General features: G+C 37.6%; 1 protein-coding gene and 1 long non-coding RNA gene across 3 annotated transcripts in view; one reads left to right on the plus strand and one right to left on the minus strand.

Moving 5' to 3' along the window:
- The window catches only part of LOC148680967 (uncharacterized), a 663,035-nt gene extending 661,197 nt beyond the window's left edge, over positions 1-1,838 (minus strand). Inside the window, exon 1 of the long non-coding RNA XR_015943054.1 lies at positions 1,156-1,838. This is a non-coding gene — a long non-coding RNA (uncharacterized LOC148680967). The remainder of the gene's footprint in view (positions 1-1,155) is intronic.
- A 3,495-nt stretch (positions 1,839-5,333) lies between these two features.
- Positions 5,334-23,779, plus strand: LOC148681071 (uncharacterized). 2 transcript variants are annotated; one of them, XM_088650464.1, is made up of 3 exons: positions 5,334-5,386; positions 5,930-6,079; positions 13,087-23,779. In XM_088650464.1, exons 2-3 carry the CDS (start codon positions 5,995-5,997, stop codon positions 14,283-14,285), a joined length of 1,284 nt encoding a protein of 427 aa, XP_088506590.1. In that variant the 5' UTR covers positions 5,334-5,386; positions 5,930-5,994; the 3' UTR covers positions 14,286-23,779. The 2 variants fall into 2 exon arrangements, with proteins under 2 accessions (XP_088506590.1, XP_088506591.1); XM_088650465.1 differs by lacking the exon at positions 5,334-5,386 and having other exon boundaries at positions 5,928-6,079.
- The last annotated feature ends 1,871 nt before the right edge of the window (positions 23,780-25,650 follow it).

The raw sequence follows: 25,650 nt of genomic DNA on the forward strand, positions 1-25,650 counted from the left end.
AATAATATTGTCAACAGCAGGTACATCATTGGATGAAAAACCTGAAACTTTAATCAATCCCTTTATATCTGTGTAAAAGCTTTAAAACAAACCTTTCTCCAGTTGATTCACTTTTTTTTTTTACAATTAATGCTTGAACTGACAATACAAGAACATCATAACAAAGTCAGACAGATCTTTAAAAAGAGCAATAATTTACATAGTCATAAGAAAAAATATCTAAAATCACATACAAATACAAATAATACCATTAGACAGAAAGGGAAAAATATTAATAGATTTAGACTAATAATACTAATACTAAAATTACTAAATTAAACAAACAAAATTAAATGAATGAAATTACAATGACACTTAACCAAATAACCGTAAGGAAAGCAAAATTGAGCATCTTCTTTAAATACATCTGCATAATATTTCAGGAGTCTTAGATTTTTTTTGTATTATTCTTAATAATATAAAGTGATTTTAGGAGGAAGTTAAATTCTATTCTAAAATAAACAAAGGATGGGTAATTATTTGTGAATTTCTGTTTGTGAATGAAAAATTTGCCATATAAGATAAAAAAAAAAGTATGATGCGTTCCAGATATTTAGCTTTTGGGCCTTTTAAAGTCTTTTAGATTAAAGCAATTCAAAGCATTGGCAGAAGCAGATATATGAGAATTTAGAAGTGACCAAAAATGCTTGGATATTGGACAATCAAAAAACATGTAGTAGTGAGCCACCTTCCTGCAGATTTCAGTTGCAACCAAGTGTGCCGCAAGCCTACGTTTGAGTGAAGGTTTCGGCCGTTAGATCGCCCCCTGGGGGCTGGCTGCAGTACAAGTCATAAAGCCCGCCTCCTCCGTGTTAATGAAGGAGACTTGAGCCCAAATAAAAAAAATATTACACTTGCAATAAAATGTCCCGAAAAATAGTTCTGGTCGATTAAGGCACTGGTTATTGTGCTGAAATAGGTGCAGATCTTCATTTTTGTAAACAGTTTGTTTTTAGCAGTAATTTAATGCTGGGCGTGTCATCGTGATTGACAGTTTCTCAAAGCGCGGCGTCTGAGCTTCGGCAGGAGACTGAAGTAGACTGAAATGTTATTATTCGATTTCTGTGTTATTTTACCATGACAAAATGAGTTCAGCAGTAAACTATAGTTTCTGACATACATGATCCTGGTGGAACACTGTTTATTCGCTAAGTTCAGGGCTTTTTTCTGGCTTTATTAGTTTGCTGATACACGCCTAGCCACCCAGATAGCAAAACACAGTTCCGCCTAGATTCTCGCCTGCCGGAGACTTATCTCTTAGAGCTCAGACTGACTAATGTTACCTCTGCTGGACCTACTCCGGATGCCTGGACTCACTACCCAATTCCAGCCCGAGTCATATCGAGCCAGATGCGGCGGCCGAGCGAGCCGGCGCTGCCGCATGCGAGCCGGAATCAGCCCGCGACGCCGCGAGTAAGTTATGCGCTGCGGCCTGGAGCTGGCGCGATTGAATATATAAAACCCTCATATTTGTTAACGTTATTACATCTATTTGTGTTGATATGACAGCAAACGCATGCTGAGAAGTTCGGGGGGCGTAGTTGATTTTACATGAAGCGTTTGATTGGAAGCTCGACTCTGCTCATTTTCGCGGCTCCTCCTCTGGCTCCATCAGACAATCCTTCTGCGCATGTCTGGCTCCAATTTCAGCAGTCTTTTGCGACAGTTTGTGCCCGTCAAGCAGGCGTTTTGCCCTCAAGGCGTTCAATGGGAAAAAGGGCTGTCGCGTCGTCCATATTTTTTACAGTCATTGGTTGCAACCCATATCTAACACACCTGCCTGTAATTATCACGTGGTGTTCAGGTCCTAATTAATTGGTTCAGGTGTGTTTGATATGGGTAGCAACTGAAATCTGCAGGAAGGTGGCTCTCCAGGAACAGGGTTGGCCACTCCTGTAGTAGTGTTTTCTCTGCTTGTTTGCAGAAAGAACAGGAGCTGTCGATGTCCAAAAAACTGTAAATACTAAATGTTACAGGGTAGATTTTATGGAAAATTTTAAAATGCATTTCTTTTACCTTGTTGGAAATGCAATATTACCCAGGTAAAAGCCAGGTTCTATTCCAGTCTATATCCTTAACCAAAGACCTCCAGTAAAACTTTCCTCTAGACGAAATTTTCCTTTTACATTGGAAAATTTGACGCACAAAGCTATTGTTACGTTTCTTATCTAACAGACTAACACCTTCTAAAAGCAAATTTACAGTTAAATGTACAGTGACTTTTAACTAGGTGAGCTAAACCGGGTGATATTGCCTAACAACTTTATTAAATTCATTAGGAGAAGTTGGAAAACAGTGGTAGGTTATAAATGGTTCACGAAAGAATGTTTCCTGCATCATCAAACAAGCAAAGGATCCATTTAATATTATTTTGAAACCAACTTTGGAAAAATAACGATTTGTTTTTGATTGTAATATCTCGGTTATTCCATAAGAATAATCGGTGGGGAGAAACATTGTGAACATAACCAAGCTTCCAAGCAAGCAAACATTGCTGGTGGAATTTAGACAATCTAAAGATAGCTTGTAGGGAAGATAATTAAATTTAAGAAGAAACAAAAGACTACAGATTTTGTTAAAAAAAGCAGTTGGGAATAAAAATAACAAATAGACATTGGATTGGTTAGACATCTCTTTATCCAATTAATTTTAAAAATGTATATGGTGTCAGAAAAATCTAATAAATTTACACCCCCTCTGCTTTACTATTAGAAAGAACTTCCTTTTTTAATTTAAGAGGTTTGTTCTTCCAGATAAATTTCAAGAAAACAGTATTAATTTCTTTGGCCACTTTGTTTTCAACAAATAAAGATAAAGTCGGATATACAAAATGAGAAAGATCCTCTTCCATATAATGACAGGTCCCATTGTAGCCAGGAATTAAGAATATTTTTAGTTTTGCTGATCCTAGACAAAAAAAATTCAAGTGCTGTCTCACTAAAAGATTTTTAATAACATAAATAAACAACCATTTAATTGTGGATTTAACAAGGATATCTTCTATATATTCCTAACTCAAATTATGAACAGGCATTATCTCACATTTGGTGATATTCAGCTTTAGACCAGAAACACTTGAGATATCAGAAATTAATTTTAAAGCCTTTCATACATTTGAGTCATCTTTTAGAAATAAAGTGGTGTCATCTGCCAATTGTGAAATCTTAATCTTCCTCTCAAAAACAGAAATTTCTTACAAATCTTGATTTTGCACAATGCTTAAGGATAGAAACTCTGTAACTAATAAAAATGAAAAGGAAGAGATTGGACAGTCCTGCCTAATACCACACAAAATAACAAATCCATCAGAAGTATTAAAATTAATGATCACTGAACTATTGATTCCTTTATAAAACAAAGCCATAGTGTTAACTAAAGTATCCACAAATACAAATAACCTCAATGCTTAAAAACAGAAACTGGTGCTCAACCGTATCAAAGGCTTTATAAAAATCAAGAAAAACAATGAGACCATCTGAATGAATAGAATCAGCAAAAATAATACATTTCTCCTTCATTTTCCACCTCACACAACATCTGCTATCTCTCTCACATACAAAGACTTTCAGTATTTGAAGTTGATCAAAACTTTTACTCCAAACATTAACACAATTTTGTTTAATTTATATAATCCACTAAGACTAAGTGTTGAAAGATTGAATCACTCCTATATGGTCGTAATGCGAAATAACATTCTGATGTTTTGCAGTAATTAATAGAGTTCACATACTCTGTAAGACATATTATATTAAAATGATGGGCAAATCTGTATATTTCATTTGGGTTCCTGCCCACGTGGGTGTGAAAGGCAATGAAAAGGCGGACAAACAAGCTCTCAGAATTAGTGAAGTAGATCTAGAAGTCCCACTGAGTAAAGCAGAAGCTAAAATCAAATTAAGAACAATCAGTATGGCAATTATACTGGGATAACAATGAAACAGGCAGACATCTATAAAATATACATAAACAAGTCGTTGCTGGAAGGAGGGAGAACAGAAATCATAGGGAAGTACGATTATAACTCAGATGAGAATAGGTCATACTGGACTCAACCATATTTTATATGAAATAGGGAAACACCCAACTGGACAATGTATACACTGTAATCAACAAGAAACAAAAGGACATGTTTTATTCCACTGTAGTAAATATAATAAAGAACGATACGATCTTATTCAATCAGTTAAAATTAAAAAGAGCAAACTTCAGGATTTCACATTGGCTGGTTTATTAGGGAATAAATCTAGTGAGGTATATGACGATATAATTAAATTTGTTTAGGAAACCCATTTAGAGAAAAGAATATAGAGATAATATAATCTGAGGAATTAATTGTTAGCCCACTCCACCCCACATTTTTTATTTATTCATTTATTTTATTTTTCATTTCCTCCCTCTTTCCTCCCTCTCCCCTCTATTTTTACACTTCAGTTATTGTTCAACCATTCCAGTCGGAGGCGGTAATGCACCTACAAGTCTGGTTGCCAACCGCCAGTAAAACCCAAAGAAAAAGAAGAAGAAACCGATTAATTAAAGTTTTAGGTTTTTCATCTGATACTAAATTATGAACCTGCTGTTGACAATATTATTTTAACCCTTTATACAACGAAGTACTATTTTACTCACAGTAATGAGGACTATTGAACAATGTGTGTGTAATAAGTGTCTTACTGAAGCTTTAATTTATTAAACAGTATAATGTCATTCCATTCTAAGTTTACATCACTATATATAAGAAATGTAGTTGTGTTACTAGTTTTAATCAGCTAATTTGTGGCTATAGTTTCTTGCTCAGACTTATCTGATTTCTTTTTGTTAATTACTGTCATAAGAAGAAGAGAAGTTATTTTCTTTCTGTTCATTGTTTTAATCATTTTACATTTTTATTGCTTTGTTAATTTTTAACAGGATAAAGTGTCCAAACGCAGAGAAAAACTATATAAGTCATGACTAGTTAGAAGAACTAAAACATAAAGTAGTAATGAATACTTTTTAAATGAAGGACACCTATTTTACCTCCTTTTCTATAAAGTTTCAGCTCCAAACACTCATTAAATTATTTGTTATACCTTTTAGAATGTTGAGATTTTTGCTTTAAACACTTAGTCTTAGTGGATTAAAGAAGTTTTTTTAAATATCTTAAAATGTTTAGAGTAAAGGTTTTGATCAACTCCAAATACTGAATATATGTGCGTCTGTGAGAAAGTGGAAACGAAGGAGAAATGTATCAATAAGTCATGACTGCAACAGTAAGTGGCAAAAAAGGCTTTAAAAGACTTTTATTTTGGCGTGGCGTGTGACGTCATAAGCCTGCGCCGTTCAAGCGCTGTGATTCAACTGGAGAAAGGTTTGTTTTAAAGCGTTTACACTTATATAAACCGATTGATTAAAGTTTCAGTTTTTTTTTCATTCAGTGCTAAATTATGTACCTGCTGTTGACAATATTAGTGTCAATATTAGTATAGTACTATTGTTTGAATAAAGATAGGATAAACTTTTTGTCCTCAAGAGGAAATTTGTCTTGTGCAAAAAAAGTGCTACACATTGCTTTAAGCAGACAATAAGCTAAATAAAACAAACAAAACAATTAAGAATATACATAAAAAATAAAGTTTTAAAAAAGGTTACAGAGATGTGTGTAATAAGTTTAATAACTTTATTGAAGGTTTAATTTATTAAATAGTATATTGTCATTCCATTCTGAGTTTACAACTATATAAGAAATGGAGTAACGTTACTAGCTTTAATCAGGTCATTTGTTTGTGGCTATTGTTTCTTGCTCAAACTTACCTGATTTCTTATTGTTAATCACTCTCCTATAAAGAAACTGTTGAAGTAAGTGTTAAGAAGTTATTTTGTTTCTGTTCATTGTTTTATTTATTTTAAACAGGATAAAGGTTCCAAACGCAGATAAAAACTGCTGCTGAAGCGACTGATCTCCACACTGTTATAGAGATGGCGTTAATTAAAGAGGAGAGTGAAGATGTGAAGATTGAAGAAACATTCACAGTCAAACAGGAAGATCTGCAGGAACAAACAGGTTGATTTTCATTCTCAAAGACCAACTCAGTCATTTGATCCTCATTCAGATATATTTTAATAATAATATTAAATTAAATCCATCTTGCAGCTCTGAGTGTGCTGCCTAGTTCTCCTAAATGCACACAAGCACTCATGAGCTATGTTTCCATCCAAAAATGCAAATAAACTTTATGCACAAAACTGGATTATTGCATAAAAGATATGCAAATAAAGCTCAATGATTTCCATTCAAATGAAATCAAATCACTTTTATTGTCACATCATCAGCAGCACGTGTGCTATGATGAGTGGAAAGCTTAGGTGCTGGTTCCAGACAGTGCAAAATACAGACAGTACAAATACAACAATAGTGCAAAATACAGACAGTGCAAATACAATGACAGAGTCAAAGCGAACAAAATCATCACTTCCTGATTAACTGGTGCCAAATATCAACAGTAAAAATGGAATTTGCTGCGATAAGAGAAGCTGCATCAATAGCCGCGTTTCCACTATCTCGTCTAAAGCAAGCGAGACAGGGCGAGCCAAGGCCAGTCGCGTTTCCACTGTCACTTCCTGGGCCTAATCGAGCCAAAGCAAGGCTTTCTCGGGGCCAGCGGCCGGCCTTTTTTGGCCCGCCGAATACCTTGGGCCAAAGAGGGCCAGCTGGGGCTTCGGGGCAGAGTGAAAGGAGAGGCAGACACTAGGTTTTCCGATCGCACACGAGTACATGCATATAGCCATTTAGGCTGGGGTTTTTTTTTTGCGTATGATCGCCCTTATGTTTCCCTTTTAAATGTAAGGCTGTTGCATAAAATAATAAAGTTTTCATTTATAAGTGACTTTGCTGCATCCTCCTTGATGTTTCAATAACGCATAATAATCTTTACACCATATTAAAGACACAGCAGACAGTAAAGGTTTTTGAGAGTTTTTGTCAAGTTTAAAAGGTGTTTGTGCACGTTTAGATGCCTGGATGTGAATGTGAGACCGAGAAAAAGACCGCTCTTTCACAGCACTGTTGATGCAGCGAGCGGCTTCTGTTTTTATTTTTTTTGAAGATAATACATTACATAAATACAACAGAAAGACATTAAACTCTACAAATTTTGTGACCATTTTTGTAGACTCAAAAACAATAGTGTCATATCCTAATAAAATAGCCAAAGATATTTTAAAATAATTTGAATAATTACAAATATCAGATATAATAAAATCACATAAAATAAATAAACCAATATAAAACAAATAAAATCTATTTATAATAATTTAGGTAGCCTATAAACAGTACATAAATCAAACCATTTTAAAGCCATATTAAACTTTCATTTTACAAAGGCCTATCTGAAAAAAAGATTTTAGATATTTTCTAAAACAATAAACACCGGAGGAGGTTTGAAATATTATTTATAAAGTATATGGATACAATGATATTAATCAAATCATGTAAACAGAGCCTTTTATGGGTGAGTGAAAGCAGAAACTTGGCTACCTTTTTTTCTGTCATGCATGCATTATCTGCCTGATTCCCGCTGAAGTGGGCGGGTTGTGTGACGTTTGATTTGGGGGACGTTCTGGGGGCGGGGTTTGCATGACACTCTGCGAGGTACTAGCCCGACAGTGGAAATACGACATGATTTCTGCCTCACTGCTCAACCCCCCCTTGCGATTGGCCCGGCCCTGCCTGATAAAAGCCCTGGCTTGCACATGCCCGACAGTGGAAATGCGGCTAATCTTTTCTTCATCTAATAAATGACTTGCACCTCAGAGGGTAATCCTGAAACGCAGTGAACGCGCGGTGGCGTTTAAAGGTGTCAGACACGAAAATGCTCTTAATTCTGGAGGTCATGAATAATATAATAACACTAATACTTAAACTGTAAGGCGTTTAAGAATGACCAAAACAAGAGTTCAGATGTTTTATCATGTACTGAGGCGGCTGGTTTGTCCATTCATACACATTTTTATCATCACATGGTCTCTTATAACAAAATCACCTGACCTTTTTAATACACATACTGGAGTTTGTATCGTGTTTTCCATCGTGATTTTTCATCTTATCGAATAAAACGTTTATCCAACTCAGTTATGCGCATACGTTGTTTTTTTTTTTTTTTTTTGCATCATGGTGTTTCCATAAACCGTTTTTTTATGTGCATAAAAATAGGTGGATGGAAAATAACTATTGAAAGACAGGAATGAGTTTCTCTCTTGTTACTTGTTCTCGTGTCTTTTGTCATTATTTTATTTATTATTAGTCTCCCATTTTCTCTACCTTCTTAAGGTTATTGCTTTTCTTGTTCTCCTACTGTTTGTAAAGTGTCCTTGAGCACCAGTGCTATATAAAAAAAAAAAAAAAAAAACTTAAACTGAGCTGAAGATATTTGACCAACAGTATTCTCATAGAAGATATCTGCTATTACGGTGATAGTGTTGGCTTAGTACTCTCCATTTGCATATGTCACATTGATCCAAATTAACTTTTTTCATCGACCTCTTTATTGGTTTTAACTTGTTTCTAGTAGATGTTACTAGTTCACACAGATAGTATTAGAGTTAGAATTACATCATTATTATAATAACTAATTACCAGGCCTATTGTGTTTAATCAGGGTTTCTGCGGGGTCTTAAAATGTCTTAAATTCCAAAATCAAAATTTTCGGCCTTAAAAAGTCTTAAATTTACAGAAATGTTGTGTTGTAGGTCTTTAATCTTTTTTTTAAACAAGTCTTCATTTTCCTTTTTTATGTTTTGCTACCTAATCTGGCCAAAGCCCACACAATCACCAACAATCCATCTCAATAAAACTACACTTTTTATTCAAAAAGGTCATTTTAACTCTATTTGTCATAATGGTTTAATAATTTTCCTTACAATAACATTTGTTTAAACGTGCCTCATGTATTTACTGCTGAAGACATCGAGAACAGATTGTTGTGTAGATTTTAGTTTGTTATAGTTTTTAAAACATTTAAAACATTTGTTCATTTTTAATTATTTTTTAATGAAAGTTTATTTAGGAAAAAAGTGTGTGGATACAAGTAAAGCTTGCTTGTTATTACACACAATTTAAAATCTTTTGCTAAGAAATATCTATAATATATATTTTTAATTTATTTATTATTGTATTATTAAATATATTAAATTATCAATTTTTTTAATAAGGCAAATTAAAATGTTTTTCATCTGGGCTATTTGAAAAATTCCTTAGCCTTTAGCGCTTTATGAGTCTAAAATTCTCATAATGGTCTTAAAAATGTCTTTAAAAGTCTTACATTTAACTTAGTGAAACCTGCAGAAACTCTGGTTTAAAGTATAAAAAAAACATGGATGCCCCTAATATTAAATATGCTGAATAAAATGGACACTTAAGTAATTAATTATTATAAAACATTGTACAGTATTCTAAACTATATGTTGTTGCTGCAGGGTGACGTGAGACTAAATGACTATTGTGGAACAATAACGTTTAACATTGCGCTGACTACAACTGGCCAACAAACTAGTCTAAAAATGACTTTTGCTGCTTAAGAAATGAATTACAGTATGCTGATGATATGCTGACATTTGTTCGTCAGCATTGACCATATTCTTCATGTACCAGCAGGTGCCACCATTGGAATCTTTTTGCTTGAGACTTTTGTTAAAGAATACATTTTTAGATCCTAAAAACAGTGTTGTGCTGCTGAGGCATGGGACGATAACCGTTTTCAAGGTTTTTTCAACGCAGTTTGAAAAAAGTTGAGGTTTTAAAACCGCCAATATTTTCTGCTGTACCGTTCATCGCTATATGTAAGGTTTTTTTTTTTTACATTTTGTTTTAAGTTTTTCAGGACAACAGTATCTCCAGCAGAAAAAGATCTCCAAAGATGCCATTTTAAATTGTAAAGAAATCTGTGTTTATGAAACAAATGAAGACAACAGAAGTCAAGTATTCAAAGTCATTTTGAGGCAGGAACCGGCGGACGTGCAACAACTTTAACTATGAGGTAAACACGAAACAAAACTTTCCATCCGGAGCTCCTTCACGGGACTCCACACTTGTAAACAATCGCTTGCGCCGTTCGCGCTGCTCTTGGTCCTGCCCAGACTCGTCAGTGCTACAAAGCCGACCGATCACAGAGCTTGCGCTACGCGTTGTTGCGACGTGTAGTTACATTTTTTGAGAGGTGCACGTCAGTGACGGCGATGGCCACGGCGAAGGGCTATGCGTCAGCGCTGTAGCATATGCCGGCGTTTGACGCTGAAGTATAAATCAGCCTTTAGCCTGACATGTTTACTGCTCCAAAATACTTTAAAAGTTTCTCAAAAGAAAATGTTTTGTGTTGAAAGAGGAAAAAGTGTTTTTTTTTTTTTACCCAGACATTTAAAAGAATATATTTAAGAGGAGTAATCACAGTACCATGAAACTGTGATATTTTTTATTCAAGGTTGTCATATTGTCAGAATCTTATACTGGCCCATGCCTAATGCTGCTTATTGTAGCAAAGTCATATTTTCTTATTTTATTGTTTTTCTTTGTATGTATAGTCATGAACACACTTGTTTGCAGAGCAAGAGAGCCTGTCTCTGAAAGAGAGTTTTCTGTCGGTCTCCTCCCCTTTTTAAAAGATAAAGCGGTATTTCTCACTTAGCCTTTCATATTCAGCCACCTATTTTATGTGCTTTTTGGATGGGCTATGAGCATAAAAAATTGGTTGATGGAAATGTCATGATGCACATAACTTTTGAAATATAAGCATAAAGACACATGCGCATAACTGAGTAGGACAAACTTTTTATTCGATAAGAGAAGATAAACTCACGTAAACAACGCAAGCACTTTTACTGAACAAATTCCAGTATGTGTGTTTAAAAAGGTTTGTTATAAGAGATCATATGATGATGAAAATGTGTGTGAATGCACAAACCAGCAGGCTGAGAACATTATAAACATCTGAAATGTTGTTTTGGTCATTCTAAAACACCTGAACCGTTTCAGTATTCATGTTATTATATTATTAATGACCTCCAGAGCATCTGTTCTCTGCGTCTCATTGCTTCAAACGCCAACACGTGTTCATTGTGTGCCAGCATTGACCTCTGAGCTGTCATTTAAATAAGATTCATGTAGCTTCTTCTACTGCAGTAAATTCTGTTTTTACTGTTCTTAATTGGGGCCTGTTAATCAGGAAGTGACGATTTTGTTCTCTTTGATTCATTGGATGGAAACGCAGCTTTATTCGCACATCTTTTATGTGACATCCCAGTTTTGCGCATAAATTTAATTCGCATTTTTGGATGGAAACACAGCTATTGCCTACATTTCAGTTACACAAAGAACAAAGTCACATAGCAGAATGGCTTGTCCTTTCTTAATGAATAATTAGCTTAAATTCAGTGACCTTTGACGGACATGTACTGTAACTAGATTAATGGGATTATTACTAGTTCTAAAAAGATTTTTTAGTTCTGCTAACATTCTAAATGTCATATCAACCTCTACCACTTGATAGGGATGTGCAATTAATCGAAAATCTGGTTTCAATTTCAATTTTTCGAAAAAAAACATTAATCGAGATAAACGATTATTCCATCATATAAAACACACCTAACGCCATCATAATCTGAGCGCTTTAATGGTCAAATGCATGCAAATTTGGGTCAGAGTGCTGTGTTTAGTGAATATTCATATTAACCCTTATTTGTGTAATAAACAAACAAGTTGAGAATCAAAAGACACGTGAAAGAGAAACCATATCAGAGCCGCACTATTCTTAAAGTGACAGTGCGCAATATTCCTGCTGCCGACTGTTTTTAGCATTAATCAAACAACAAAAGAGGAAAATCCCTCACTGCTCTTGACTGAAAGACTTTTGTAGCTCAAATATTTTTCTGAAATTGAAAACTCTTGAGTATTTAATCTCTCGTTAAATGAACTCAGAGATCAAGATTAAACTCTGAGTTGGTTGAACCTCCTTACTGAAACAGGCCCCAGGTCATCATGACATGATTGACAATTGTCGCTGTTTGTCATTATACTCTGTTTATCCTGAGAGCTGAGTATTCTCAGGGCTTTTCACACTTCAAATTGTTAACCCTGGGTCATTCTAACCCTGGATATATTCTGGGTTATTTTTAGTCACCTTCCACACTGCTCATGCTATACATGGGTTTAAAAAATAATCCTGGGTGTTCATTAACAGACAGTTCATATTCGTAAACCCTGGGTTATCATTATTATTTTATATATTTATGTTGTCACTGTCCCTGATTGGACAAACCGCAAGTAACCTTTTTAGATGGCATTTCTGCATCTTGTCGGGTATATAAAATGTCACCAAGTAGGTCTTCAGCTAAGCCTCAGGACATGCACAAAGACAAAAGTACAAATAAATAAAAAACAAGTAACAAAGTATGTCATCTTGCCGTCTCCTCATCACTCCAGCTTAAAGTAAATGTGGCATTAAGAATTTGCATAAGTTTTATACAATAATGCAAACTTGCAAATATAAGCGTGAATTATGCAAACTTGCTATGGACATGCAGGATTTGTCTCAATCGAGGAAACAACACGAGTAATCTAAAGCGAGTGCATTTGGTTATTTGCATTTAAGGCCACAGGCATAAAGAGCTTGGTTTGCCTCTGACCCCCAAAATTAAATATTCTACAAGGTATATGATCTGATTTTGAGCTGAAACTTCAGACACATTCTGGGAACACCAAAGACTTATTTTACATCTTTTAAAAAATGGGTAATTGTAGGAAACTTTTAAAGGGATAGTTGATGCAGAAATGACAATAGCCTCACCATTTACTCTTCCTCGTGTGGTTTTAAACCTTTATGAGTTTCTTAATCCTGTTGAACACAAAAGAAGATATTAAAAAAAGAAAAAAAACTACTGGCTTACTGTGTTCCACAATAAAGGAAATGTCTAAAACTACATGACGGAGAGTAAATGGTAAGGTCATTTTCATTTGTGGGTGAAACATCCATTTCTTGCTTGTCGCTTTGAGTCTTCATACTAAAGCTAATTTTTTTTTAGATCTGATGGTGCTGAAAGAAGAGACTCATGGACAGAATGAAATAGATGAGAAACAGCAGTTTGAGAAACCCCAAGGAATAATGACTGATGAAAAACCCACACTGACTAAAAAGACTTCATCACACGGAAGACCTCGGAAATCCAAATCTGGGTGTAATTTCAGCTGTAAACAGTGTAGTAAGAGTTTCAGTCAGAAGTCAAAGCTTGTTGTTCACATGAGAGTTCACACTAGGGAGCAACCTTACACCTGCGAACAGTGTGGAAAGAGTTTTGGTCAAAAACAAGGCTTTAAAGCCCACATGAGAATTCACACTGGAGAGAGGAAGTTCACATGCCAAGAGTGTGGAAAAAGCTTTTATCATGCTGGAAACTTTGCAGCACACATGAGAATTCACACTGGGGAGAAGCCTTTCAGCTGTAAGCAGTGTGGAAAGAGTTTCTGTCATAAGCCAAACCTTGATGTTCACATGAGAGTTCACACAGGGGAGAAACCTTACACCTGTGAACAGTGTGGAAGGAGTTTTGGTCAAAAACAAAGCTTTAATACTCACATGAGAATTCACACTGGAAAGAGGCCGTGCACATGCCAACAGTGTGAAAAAAGCTTCTATAATGCAAGAAGCCTTGCAGCACACATGAGAACTCACACTGGAGAGAGGCCTTTTAGCTGTATACTTTGTGGAAAGAGTTTCAGTCTAAAGCTGACCCTGATTGCTCACATGAGAGTTCACACTAGGGAGAAACCTCACATCTGCGAACAGTGTGGAAAGAGTTTTGGTCAAAAACAAGACCTTGACATCCACATGAGGATTCACACTGGAGAGAAACCTTACACATGCACAGAGTGTGGTAAAAGTTTTCCACATATAAGCTCACTCAAACACCACATTAGAACTCACACTGGAGAGAAGCCGTTTACATGTGCTCAGTGTGGAAAGAGCTTCACAACCAAAACTAGCCTCAAGAACCACATGGATGGTCACACTGGAACCATAGTGTTCACATGTGATCAGTGTGGAAAGAGTCTCACACGGAAAGACTCCATTAAGAAACACATGAAGATGCACTCAAGAGAGGATCCTTTTAGATGCAGTGAATGTGGAAAGGGCTTTAAAAGTAAAAGAAGCCTCAACTGTCGAGTTCTTATGGGTTTCACACACCAGTATCTGCTTCTAACTCGAAAGAGCTTCAGCCAATAACAGGGGACACAGGGAACAACTCCAAGGCTTTTTCTGCTTTTGTATTTTAACTTTCAGTTTGCCCAATAATACAATACTGTAGCGCTTGAACAGTAGTAGCGATAACAGTAGCAGCGATAGCAATAGGTTGATAACCTTAGAAAAGGAACAAAATATATAAAATATACATTATTCGCAATACTGACTTAAACAAACACAATGTAATATAAATAAAGACAGTTCCTTCACAAATTTTGTCTCAGCATTATTAATTTGCATATTAAGATAATACTTCTTAATATTAATGCAAGCATTTCACTTTACATAAACTATTTACATAAATGAACAGCATGATTAACTTAATATTGTGCACAAAGTATTATAATGCACAAAATAATGAACTACAGTGCAACAAAATAGTAGCTGTCTTTTATATTGCACATATATTATGAATAAGGCAATGCATGTGGCAGTCCTTGTAATTAGAAAAAGTCAATTCTCATACCATCAGTGTCCCTGAGATGACCAAATGCTGATGTGCCTTCCCTTCCTTACTCACTGCAGCTTAAAACTTTCTGCATGCAATCGTGAAAGTTTATTAATGCAGCGATCGCGTTCTTCAGCTTTCACAGCGCGTCTGCATGCATGCACTTGCCATGTGAGTTTTTTTTCTTTCCGCATTCACTCGGCACTTCCCGTATCTCCTCGGCACTTCCCGTATCTCCTCGGCAAGTTCCGTATCTCCTCGGCAAGCTCCGTCAGCCAATTGCTTCCGCCAAACACTTTCAGTTTCGTTAGTTCCGCCTAATTCCTCCATGCATTGATTCATATGAAGTCCAAATTCGCGATTTGACTTTACACCTCCCACTTGAACTACTGGTTCTTTGAACCCAAGTTGTTCACAGAATTTAGTGCGTGTTTAGTGCTGTTCCTCTATAGGTATTAAGACAACTAAACGTCTTACGTCTCTGTGGAGGATAGTTGCAGGGATTCTGTCAGTCAACTTTTTGGTTGTGACTTTGGCTTTAGCAGGCTTTACGTTTGAGACTGGGTAGCTTGTGAAGACTTTAACATTCACATCTCTGACAATACCTTTGTCATCAGCATTGACTTGGATGACTCTGGCCAACTTGTACTGACTCCTCAGTGCATTTTGGTCTGCTAACCAGACGACATCTCCAACAGCAACATTCCTTTCCTTGGTGTGCCATTTGTTTCTTACAAACAAGTTTGGCCCTGCTAACTGACTCCATTTCCTCCAGAATTTGTTAACTTCTCCTTGGATGACTTTTAATCTTTTATAAGGATAGCCAACAAAATCAAAGTCACCTGGGTCTCCCTTTGGTCCAGATCTTCCTAACAGAAGAGAGTTGGGAGTGACATATTCTACACAATCCTCTCTGCTCTGCGTCCTTGCATCAATAGGCCTCTCATTAGCCAGGTTAGCTGCCATATAAAGGAATGTTTGAAATTCGCTCCAAGTGAAAACACCATCACCTCCCAAGTTGTGAAGGGCTCGCTTTACTATGCGAACAGCGGCCTCTGCTGCTCCGTTCCTGTGAGGAGAACTTGCAGGATGGATCTTCCAAACCCATTCAGTTCCGTGTTTAGCAGCTTTTTCCTCTAGCTCAGATGTTTCTAACTTGTCCAGGAACTTGTAGAGTTCTGTGAGAGCAGGTTTAACTCCGATAAAATTTGAGCCAGGGTCGGACCATAATTTTCTTGGATGACCCCTCAAAGCCGTGAATCTTTGGTAGGCTAGCATAAACCCTTCAGCAGATTGGTCACTCACAATGTCAGTGTGTATCGCTCTAGATGCCATACAGCAGTAAACGATTCCCCAAACTTTGAGATGTACTCGCTTCCTCACTTCATCCTTTACTATGTATGGTCCAAACAGGTCTAAAGTTGTGTATTCAAAGGGTGCTGCTGGTTCTGTCCTTTCAGGAGGAAGGTCTGCCATGATTTGCTCACATATCTTTGCTCTTGCCTTCCTGCAGATCACACAGCTGTCTACAACTTTCTTGGCTAGTCTCCGACCTTTAATCACCCACGCCTTTTTCCTCATTCTTAGAAGTGTCCCTGCTACCTCCTCATGATTTGCACTGTGGGCTTCTCGGGCTAATAACATGGACACCCATGCACTACAAGGTAATATTGGGACTGCAATCTTTTCTTCATTAAAGATCTGTATTCTTCCACCACAAACCAAGAGTCCTGAATTTTCTCTATTCACAGCCAGTCTGCTAAGTGTAGTGTCGGGAAAAGTCACACCCTGTTGAGCAGCTAGAAAGAGTTCTTTCAGAATATACTCTTCCTCTTTCACAGTCAGCATGGTTTGTTTGATCTTGTTTTGCAACACTTCTTTTCTTTTTCTCTCATTTGAGTCCTGATCCCTGAATCCTAGCCACTTCTTTACAGCACGCCAAACCCAGCCGATGACTCTGACTAGCTTGGTTAAATTGCTGTATTTTTCCTCATCCACTAGTTTCTTAATAATTAAGTCACGAGGTGTTCCTTTTGGTAAGTTTGGTCTTTTTCCATTTTCACCAGAGTCAGAAACAACATTGATTGAATCACCAAGGATTGAAACTTCAGGAATTCCTTTACCTGCTTCTGCCAGGTCCCTCTTTGTTTGAGATCTTGTCAGAACTGCTGAGAATGTTTTCCGTTGAAGTCTGTTAACATTCTCCTTGGCATCAGCAGCAACCTCAGCAGCTGATTTCTTTGGCCACTCCTCTACTGAATATCTGAGGAATTGTGGTCCCTCCTGCCATTCGGACTCTTCAGCAAGATCTTCAGGAGTGCCTCCTCTAGTAATGATGTCAGCGATATTGACATCCCCTGGTATCCACCACCAGTCACTTACTGATCCAGACTTTTGGATTTCTCCAACTCTATTTGCAAAGAAAGTTTGGTAGCCATAGCTATCACGTTGAATGGCCCCCAGCACCGTTTGACTGTCTACCAGGTGAAACCAGCGCTCCACTTCCATCCGCCCATGCTTTTCAAAGTACTTCCTGAGTCGTGCAGCGAAAACTGCACCGCAGATTTCAGCCTTCACAGCATCTCCTTTCTGGTCTAGTGGTGTTAGTTTTGCTTTAGATTCAACTAGTCTGACGTCTATCCCCTGGTCTGTATTCCATCTTAGGTACAATACAGCTCCATATGTTTTATCACTACCATCTGAGAAAGTGATTCCCCAGGGTTTTCCTTTCCAGCCAGGAGGTGTAAGACTTCTGTGGAACTTGACCTGATTAAGCTGCACATATTCCTCAAATAATCTGATAGCTTCTTCCCTGAGGTTTTCAGAAAGTGGCATGTCCCATGTCTCACGGGTTAGACTCCCCTTTCCTGTCTCTTGGAAAGCTTTCCTGACAAGAATTGCACCCTTCTGTTTGGCAGGAGTGACAAGACCAACTGGGTCATAGAGGCCAGCAACTTGGCTTAACAGGTGCCTTCTGGTCAAAGGGTTTGGTGTTCTCAGTCTCACCTCACTTTTTAAGAGGTTCTGACCCGTTCTCATTTTCTTCTTTCTTACTGAGAAATTAATGGAAGCCATGATGTACAGCTTATCCTCCTCTACCAAGTACCCTGTGCCCAAAGCCTTGTTGTCTTCATCTCGTAGCTGGTTTGGTAGTATGATTGTTTTAGATTGAGAGATTGATTCTTTTGGAACTTGACTTGGATCAACCACTTCATTCCTCCCACTTTGCTCCGACCGAACCCATGGTTTCAGTGCAAATCCGCCAGCTGCTAGAATCTCCTCTAGCCCATTTGTTATCTCTTTCAGTCTCTCCTGGCTATTATGGGATGTAAGGATGTCATCCACATAACTGTCCTCCTCAAGGACTCTGCACTCTTCTTTTAAATGAGCAAACTTTGCCAGCCTAGCTGTCTCACGCATAGCTAACTGTGCAATGCATCCAGCAGGACGATCTCCAATGTTAACTCTAGTGATAGCGTACTCACTTATTTCTTCGTCTTGAGTGTCTCTCCAGAGAAATCTGTGAAGATGAACCTCACGCTCTTCCAGCCACACTGAATTGTACATCTTTTTTATGTCTCCAAGAGCAGCAAATACTCCCTTCCTGAATCTTAGCAAGACAGCTCTGATTGGGTTGAGTACATCTGGTCCTTTTAACAGAAGATCATTCATGCTTAGCCCTTTGAATTTCTGACTACTGTTCCAGACAAGTCGCACTGGAGTGGTAGTTGAATGCGGATTTGGTGCTACCAGGTGACTAACATACCAAACAGGTCCCTTCCATTCCTCAATTACTTGTTTAGTAAGCTTTGTTGCTGCACCCCTTTTCACCATGTCATGGACTTGAGCTGCATAAATGTCCTGCCATTCTGGTACCTTTTTCAGTTGCTTTTCTGTTCTGAGGAAAGCAGCTTCTACTCCACTTCTGTTGTAAGGAAGTGTAGCTGGGTCCTGAATCCATGGATACTTTGTATCCCAGTGTGGAGCTGTGCTGTGGGTATCTATTTCAACATATGTGAGACCCTCTCTTATAATCTCCAGTTCTCTTTCTTCTGCTAGGGTCATCTCCTTCCCTCCAGGCTGACAGTTTCCACAGCGACATCCTCCACATTTTGGCTCACAAGCTGTGCCAATACTATCCCATTTCCACCAGTCAATAAACTCTCTGTTGCTTGCTAGTGAACTTCTTGGGCTCTTTCCTTCTTTGACAATATCAGTAATTGCTGGTCTTTCTGCTTTTTCTATGATTTCTTCATACCTGGCTGCAGCTGTTCTCATGGACCGAGCAAAATGTGTTTTGGACTCGTATGCAGCCATATCCACCACTTCAAACAAATCAGGGTGTGCTCCAGCCACTGTTTTCCCCAGCGGGCTGTCCCACAGGACAAGATCCCCAACAATCTTCACTCTTTGTGGAGCGAGTCTGCCCTCTCGGTGACTGATGAGGAGATCTATTTTTCCTGGTCTTTTCAGTTCTTCTAATTCCACCTCTGGAAAGAATTCTCTAAGTTTCTCTTGACTTACGATTCTATGAACTTTGGCAATTTCTTCCAAACCATAGCAGATCAACTGATGAGCCTTCACTGTCCCCTCAGGAGTTTTGACTCTAATCCTGAGAAGGTATCTATTTGTGCTTACTCTGATTGCCATCTTGCCAACTCCATGAACCACTAGAGTGATTTTTTCACCTCTCAGCTTAAGTCTTTCAGCAGCTTCATGGGTGATATAGTTTGTATCAGAAGCCAGATCTATCAAAGCGCCAATCTTCTGTCCTGCATTCGTGGTTACTTCCATCAGCATCATGATAACAGGAAGCTCCTTTAATCCACTTTTACTGACCAATCCCTGCTGGTCATTTCCTGAGCAGTTTATCATCTTAACTTTGTTGGTGAATGCTTTTTTGCATTTCTCAGCCAATTCTGGAGAAAGTTCAGCCAGGAAATGTTCCTGCTCTGCAGTCAATCCACTTCCTTTTCTACTATCTTTACTGATGGTTTTCCCTTCATTCAGGTTCTTGAGGTCCCATTTTGGACAGAGGAAGTAATGGTGGTCTGAGAAGTCTCCTTTTTTGCAATCTTTGTTTCTGCAAAGGTAGTTATCACTGCACCTGCTGTCATCCTCATGAACTCCCAAGCACTTTTTGCATGCTCCTAGTTTCCTGATGATAGATTTCTTCTCTGTCAGCTTCAAGTCTTTAAATTTTCTGCAGAAGAAAATCCTGTCTCTATGTTTCTCTGCCCCACACACGATGCAACCAGCTTCTGTGGAGTCTTTCTTTGTCGTTCTAGTAAAAGCGTAATTCTTTTCAAATTTTCTTTCTGGCTTTTCCACTCTTTCTGAGATCCTAAGTTGTTCCAGCCTTTCAAGCACTTCTTCCTGTTTCTGAAGGAATTGTAACAGCTCATCAAAGTGTTTGTCTGGTGTGATGTTATTTGCAGGATCTGTCATATATACGAGCCATTCTCTTTTCAAGAGTTCAGGTAACTTGCTTTCGATGGATTTTATCACAAGAGGATTCTTCATTGCTCCAACGTTACCAAGATCTGTGAGATCAGCCAAGGCTTTTTCCACCATTTGGATTAATTCTATTACCCTTCTTGGTTGGTTTCCTCTCAAAGCTGGCATTTTCTCTAGTTCCTCTACAATTTCCATGGCAATTGTAATTTTGTTACCGTATCGGTTGTCTAACACCCTGAATATGTCATCAGCAGTGTTGTAGGAAGACAATCTGAGCTCTTTTGCGATTCTGTCATCCACGCTATCCACTAACTGAATCTTTTTCACTTCAACAGACCCAGTGGGCTCACCTTGCTTCTGGAGATTTTCCCAGTCTCTCTTCCAACGATAGTAATCTCTCTTATTACCAGTGAATTTAGGTAGACTTGTTGGTTTAATTTTTACCACTGGCATGATCTGTCCTGCAGGTACCATTATGTTTGGATTGTTTGTCATACTCGTGTCTAATGCTTGTGTATCTTCAGCAGCTCTTCGGGCCCAAGCGAATTCAGCTTTTCTTGATTCAAGCTCATTGCTACACTCTTTCAGTTTGCGAACATGACTTTCAAGATCCTTTCTCTCAGGTGCTGGAATCCATCTTTCCCATTTTAGCAAAGTTACAGTTGCCTCTTTCACCAGTCTCATCGAGAGCTCCAGTTGCACTTCATAACTTTCATATCCAGTGCCATCAACAGGCATAGCGGCTGTGCGATCGCAGGCTTTTTCAGCTGCTGAAATTGTGGTTAACACATCACTTTGTCCATATCTTTGCCAGAGATTATCTTGTACTATCTCAGTTACTTCGTCAAACTTTGCATTACATTCTTCCACAGCTTTCTTAAAGTCAGCTTCTTGCTGTGCTGAAAGTTGTACCTCTGCACCATCTTCTGTAGCTTCAATCTCTGCTATTAATCCAGCTTTATAGTCATCATTAGTTTCAAACACTTTTCTTGCTCCAGAAGAAAGCTTTTTAAATTCTTCTTTTAGCTCTGATTCTATAAGTCGGTGTGCTTCTCTACAGAGAAAGTTAGCTTGTTTGGTAAAGCTACTTTTTGCAGTGGTTCTTTCCTTTTTTAGCTGTTTAACTGATTTTCCTAATGCTTCCTCAGCCATTTTCCTTGAATTTTTCTTTCACTTGGTGTCAGCAGAACTTTGTCTTCGGACGTCACAAAGCCGTTGATCTTTATGTCCAGCTGCTACACTCTTGGTTATCAACTGTCGAGTTCTTATGGGTTTCACACACCAGTATCTGCTTCTAACTCGAAAGAGCTTCAGCCAATAACAGGGGACACAGGGAACAACTCCAAGGCTTTTTCTGCTTTTGTATTTTAACTTTCAGTTTGCCCAATAATACAATACTGTAGCGCTTGAACAGTAGTAGCGATAACAGTAGCAGCGATAGCAATAGGTTGATAACCTTAGAAAAGGAACAAAATATATAAAATATACATTATTCGCAATACTGACTTAAACAAACACAATGTAATATAAATAAAGACAGTTCCTTCACAAATTTTGTCTCAGCATTATTAATTTGCATATTAAGATAATACTTCTTAATATTAATGCAAGCATTTCACTTTACATAAACTATTTACATAAATGAACAGCATGATTAACTTAATATTGTGCACAAAGTATTATAATGCACAAAATAATGAACTACAGTGCAACAAAATAGTAGCTGTCTTTTATATTGCACATATATTATGAATAAGGCAATGCATGTGGCAGTCCTTGTAATTAGAAAAAGTCAATTCTCATACCATCAGTGTCCCTGAGATGACCAAATGCTGATGTGCCTTCCCTTCCTTACTCACTGCAGCTTAAAACTTTCTGCATGCAATCGTGAAAGTTTATTAATGCAGCGATCGCGTTCTTCAGCTTTCACAGCGCGTCTGCATGCATGCACTTGCCATGTGAGTTTTTTTTCTTTCCGCATTCACTCGGCACTTCCCGTATCTCCTCGGCACTTCCCGTATCTCCTCGGCAAGTTCCGTATCTCCTCGGCAAGCTCCGTCAGCCAATTGCTTCCGCCAAACACTTTCAGTTTCGTTAGTTCCGCCTAATTCCTCCATGCATTGATTCATATGAAGTCCAAATTCGCGATTTGACTTTACATCAACACTCACATGAAGCTTCACAATGGAGAGCAGAATCCTCAACATTGAGGCCTTGTCCACACAAACACGGGTATATTCAAAACGGCAGCTTGTTCATGTAGTTTGTCTGTTCATTCAAGTGAAGATTATTTATAAACTACTTTCGAGAGGATCACATGCTTATGATTGTCAACGGCTGGTCCAGCATTAGCTAAAACATGATTCACCAATCAGATGATTCCTGACTCACTATAGATAACCAGAACACAAAGCTGCGGTCACACTAGACTTTGAGATTGTGAAATTCTGCCATACGGCGCTGTGGAAAGGGGCGGTATCAAACAAGATTTTTAGAAATTAAAAAAGTGAGCAATTGCTCCATGGTTTAAATTTCTGTCCAGAGAGGTCATGTTTTGATCCTCGATTGGTCTCACGCAGTCAAGTGATGCGATTTCGCAGGTCAGAGTTCACCAAGCATGAACTTTGCACCTCAGCAACCGGTGAAACTTGACGCATGACCCTGTTTCTAGTCTGACGCATTCGTGTGCGTATGAATGGAAGTCTATGGGAGGAAAAGCCCAGTGTGACCGTAGCTTAACTCAGTTATCCTTGTCTTGAAGAATCCCTCTCCCACCCTTACTTCCCCCCCTTTCTAGATTGGGCAACACAGCAGCCAATGATTAGCCAGTGGTTAGCAATGTTGCCTCACAGTAAGAATGTCGCAGGTTAAAGTCGCTGCTAACCAGTTGACTTTTTGTGCAGAGTTTGCTCATTCTCCCTGTGCTCGCGTGGATTTCCCCTGGTTTTCTCCCACAGTCCAAAAACACACAACCTAAGTAAACTGAACATTAAATTGGCACCATAGTCGAGCTCTTAGTAAGCCTTATATCTCCCTTTAGCCGATCTACCTGAGCTCACACTCCCCTCTCGTCCTGCTAACGGGAGGGAGCCCAGGGCTTGAGGATCTTATAAGCTTTGGTCTCTCCCGGGACAGCATGCCAAACAAGTGTGAACTCTTGAATGCATATCAAGTTACTGATAATGAAACCCTTTGAACACCTGAAAATTTAAACTCAACTGAAGAGGGATGAAGATTTTGCCAGCTGTTTTGTAGTGTAGATCAGGGGTCACAGCCCAGTACCAGGTTGTGAGAGTTGCTATCGGGCTGCAAGAAGGCAAAATAACTCTATATGTTGATATATTGTATTGGCTTGTTTCATATGCAACAAGTATCTGCTTCTGATAAGGTGTGAACCAAATAACCTACAGGAACTCAAGAGATGTGACCCAACCAAAGCAGTTGGGTAATCTCCAGGGGGGTTTCATCAGTGTCTCACAGACTGTACTTTGGTTTAAGTTACTTGAAGATGGACAAGTTAACATCAACTAACATTGTTAACATTGTCTTCAATAAAGTCTTCTCCCTTTAAGAACTTTGGTCAGCTTACTTATTTTATGCATTAGTCATCTATACATTGGCGAGCCACCCAAGAACGGTTAAGCCAAATACAGTCAAATCTGAAAATGTGCTTCAACTTATTATGAACCGATAACCATATTTGCGCAGGGTTCCACACAATTCTTTCATGTTGTCACAACACAAATTAAGTTAACTTAACACTTTTAAAAAATGTATGTCGACTGAACATTAAGTTGTCCCAATGAAATCTCAATAATTGTGTTATTTCAGCACATTTTAATTAAGTAGTTTGAACAAGTAAAAAAAAAAAAAAATTTTCTGTATAATGGAGATGAGATTTTTTCGGCACATTTTTAAACATAATAGTTTTAATAACTAATCTCTAATAACTGATTTATTTTATGTTTGACATGATGACAGTAAATTAGACAAGTTATTGTATAAGGATGGTTTGTTCTGTAGACTATTGGGGAAAAAATAGCTTAAAGGGGCTAATGGTTTTGTCTTTAAAATGGTTTAAGTATAAAGTTTAGAATAAAAAACAGCTTTTATTCGAGCTGAAATAAAACAAATAATACTTTCTCCAGAAGAAAAGAGAAAGAGCCTTTTTTTTAGCCTAATATGAGTTTATGAATCTTAAAGTCACACTTTAAAAGAAACTCCATACCACCAACTTTTTTAAAATAAGATTTGGGATTATATACTACATCTAATTTTTATGTTTTTATTAATTTTTTTTTTTTTTTAAATGTTCAAAAAATATGCAAACCAAGTAGGCATTACATGCATAAACAAGGAAGAAGTAATACAATTACAATAATAGGCAGACACAAATATAGGAAAAAAATTGCGTATAGTAATGACACTTGTATTTACCGTAAAAAAGTAAATAAATACAAATTAAATTAATAATAAAACAAAAACAAATATATTAGAAAAGTTTATGCAATATATGTATACATACACACACACAGTACTGTGCGCTGGTCAGTTGGCATTTCTGTTTGGAGTTTGCATGTTCTCCCAGTGTTCGCGTGGGTTTCCTCTGGGTGCTCTGGTTTTCCCCACAATCGAAAAAACATGTGGTATAGGTGAATTGGGTAAGCTAAATAGTCTACTATATGCAAGAAAAAGAGAAAGGGGGTGTTTTAATAGGTTTAGATCTGGAGAAGGCTTTTGACAGGGTAGAGCATGATTTTTTATTTGCAGTTCTTAAGGAGTTTGGTTTTGGGGAAAATGTTAGAAAATGGATTCAAATTTTTTTATACAGATATTTTAACTTGTATTAAATGTATTTTTTTTAACAGAATGTCTTCAACCAACTAGATCAATAAGGCAAGGATGTCCATTGTCTGCTTTATTATACACACTGGTAGCTGAGCCACTGGGATTGGCAATAAAATCAGATAGAAGCATTAAAGGGATACAAATAGAAAACAATGACAACAGAGAAGCTGTGTATCAATACGCTGATGATCCTACATCGTTGGGGATTTTAGAGCGATATTGTAAAGCATCAGGAGCTAAGGTTAATGTTGGAAAAAGTTTATGCATGAGGGTGGAAAGAGTAAAAGAAATAACACAACATATACCCTTTAAAGAAGAAAAGGAACATACAAAATGTTGAGAATTTGGGTAGGGATGGATTCTAATAAAGCAGATATTTTAAATTGGGAGAGAGTTTTAAATGGAATTAAGAAAAGACTGAGATTTTGGAAAGCTAGAAATATGACGTTAAAAGGAAAGTATTCATCCTAAATGATTTAATGTTGTCAAAGGTCTGGTATGTGTTAAGTGTAACTGCGTTGCCTGAAGTATACTATGAAAAAATAAATGATGTAGTTTTAAAGTTTTTGTGGGGAAATGGAAGAGCCAAGATAG

This window comes from Danio rerio, chromosome 4 (genome assembly GCF_052040795.2).
Source record: "Danio rerio strain M-AB ecotype USA chromosome 4, GRCz13ab, whole genome shotgun sequence".
Lineage (NCBI taxonomy): Eukaryota > Metazoa > Chordata > Actinopteri > Cypriniformes > Danionidae > Danio > Danio rerio.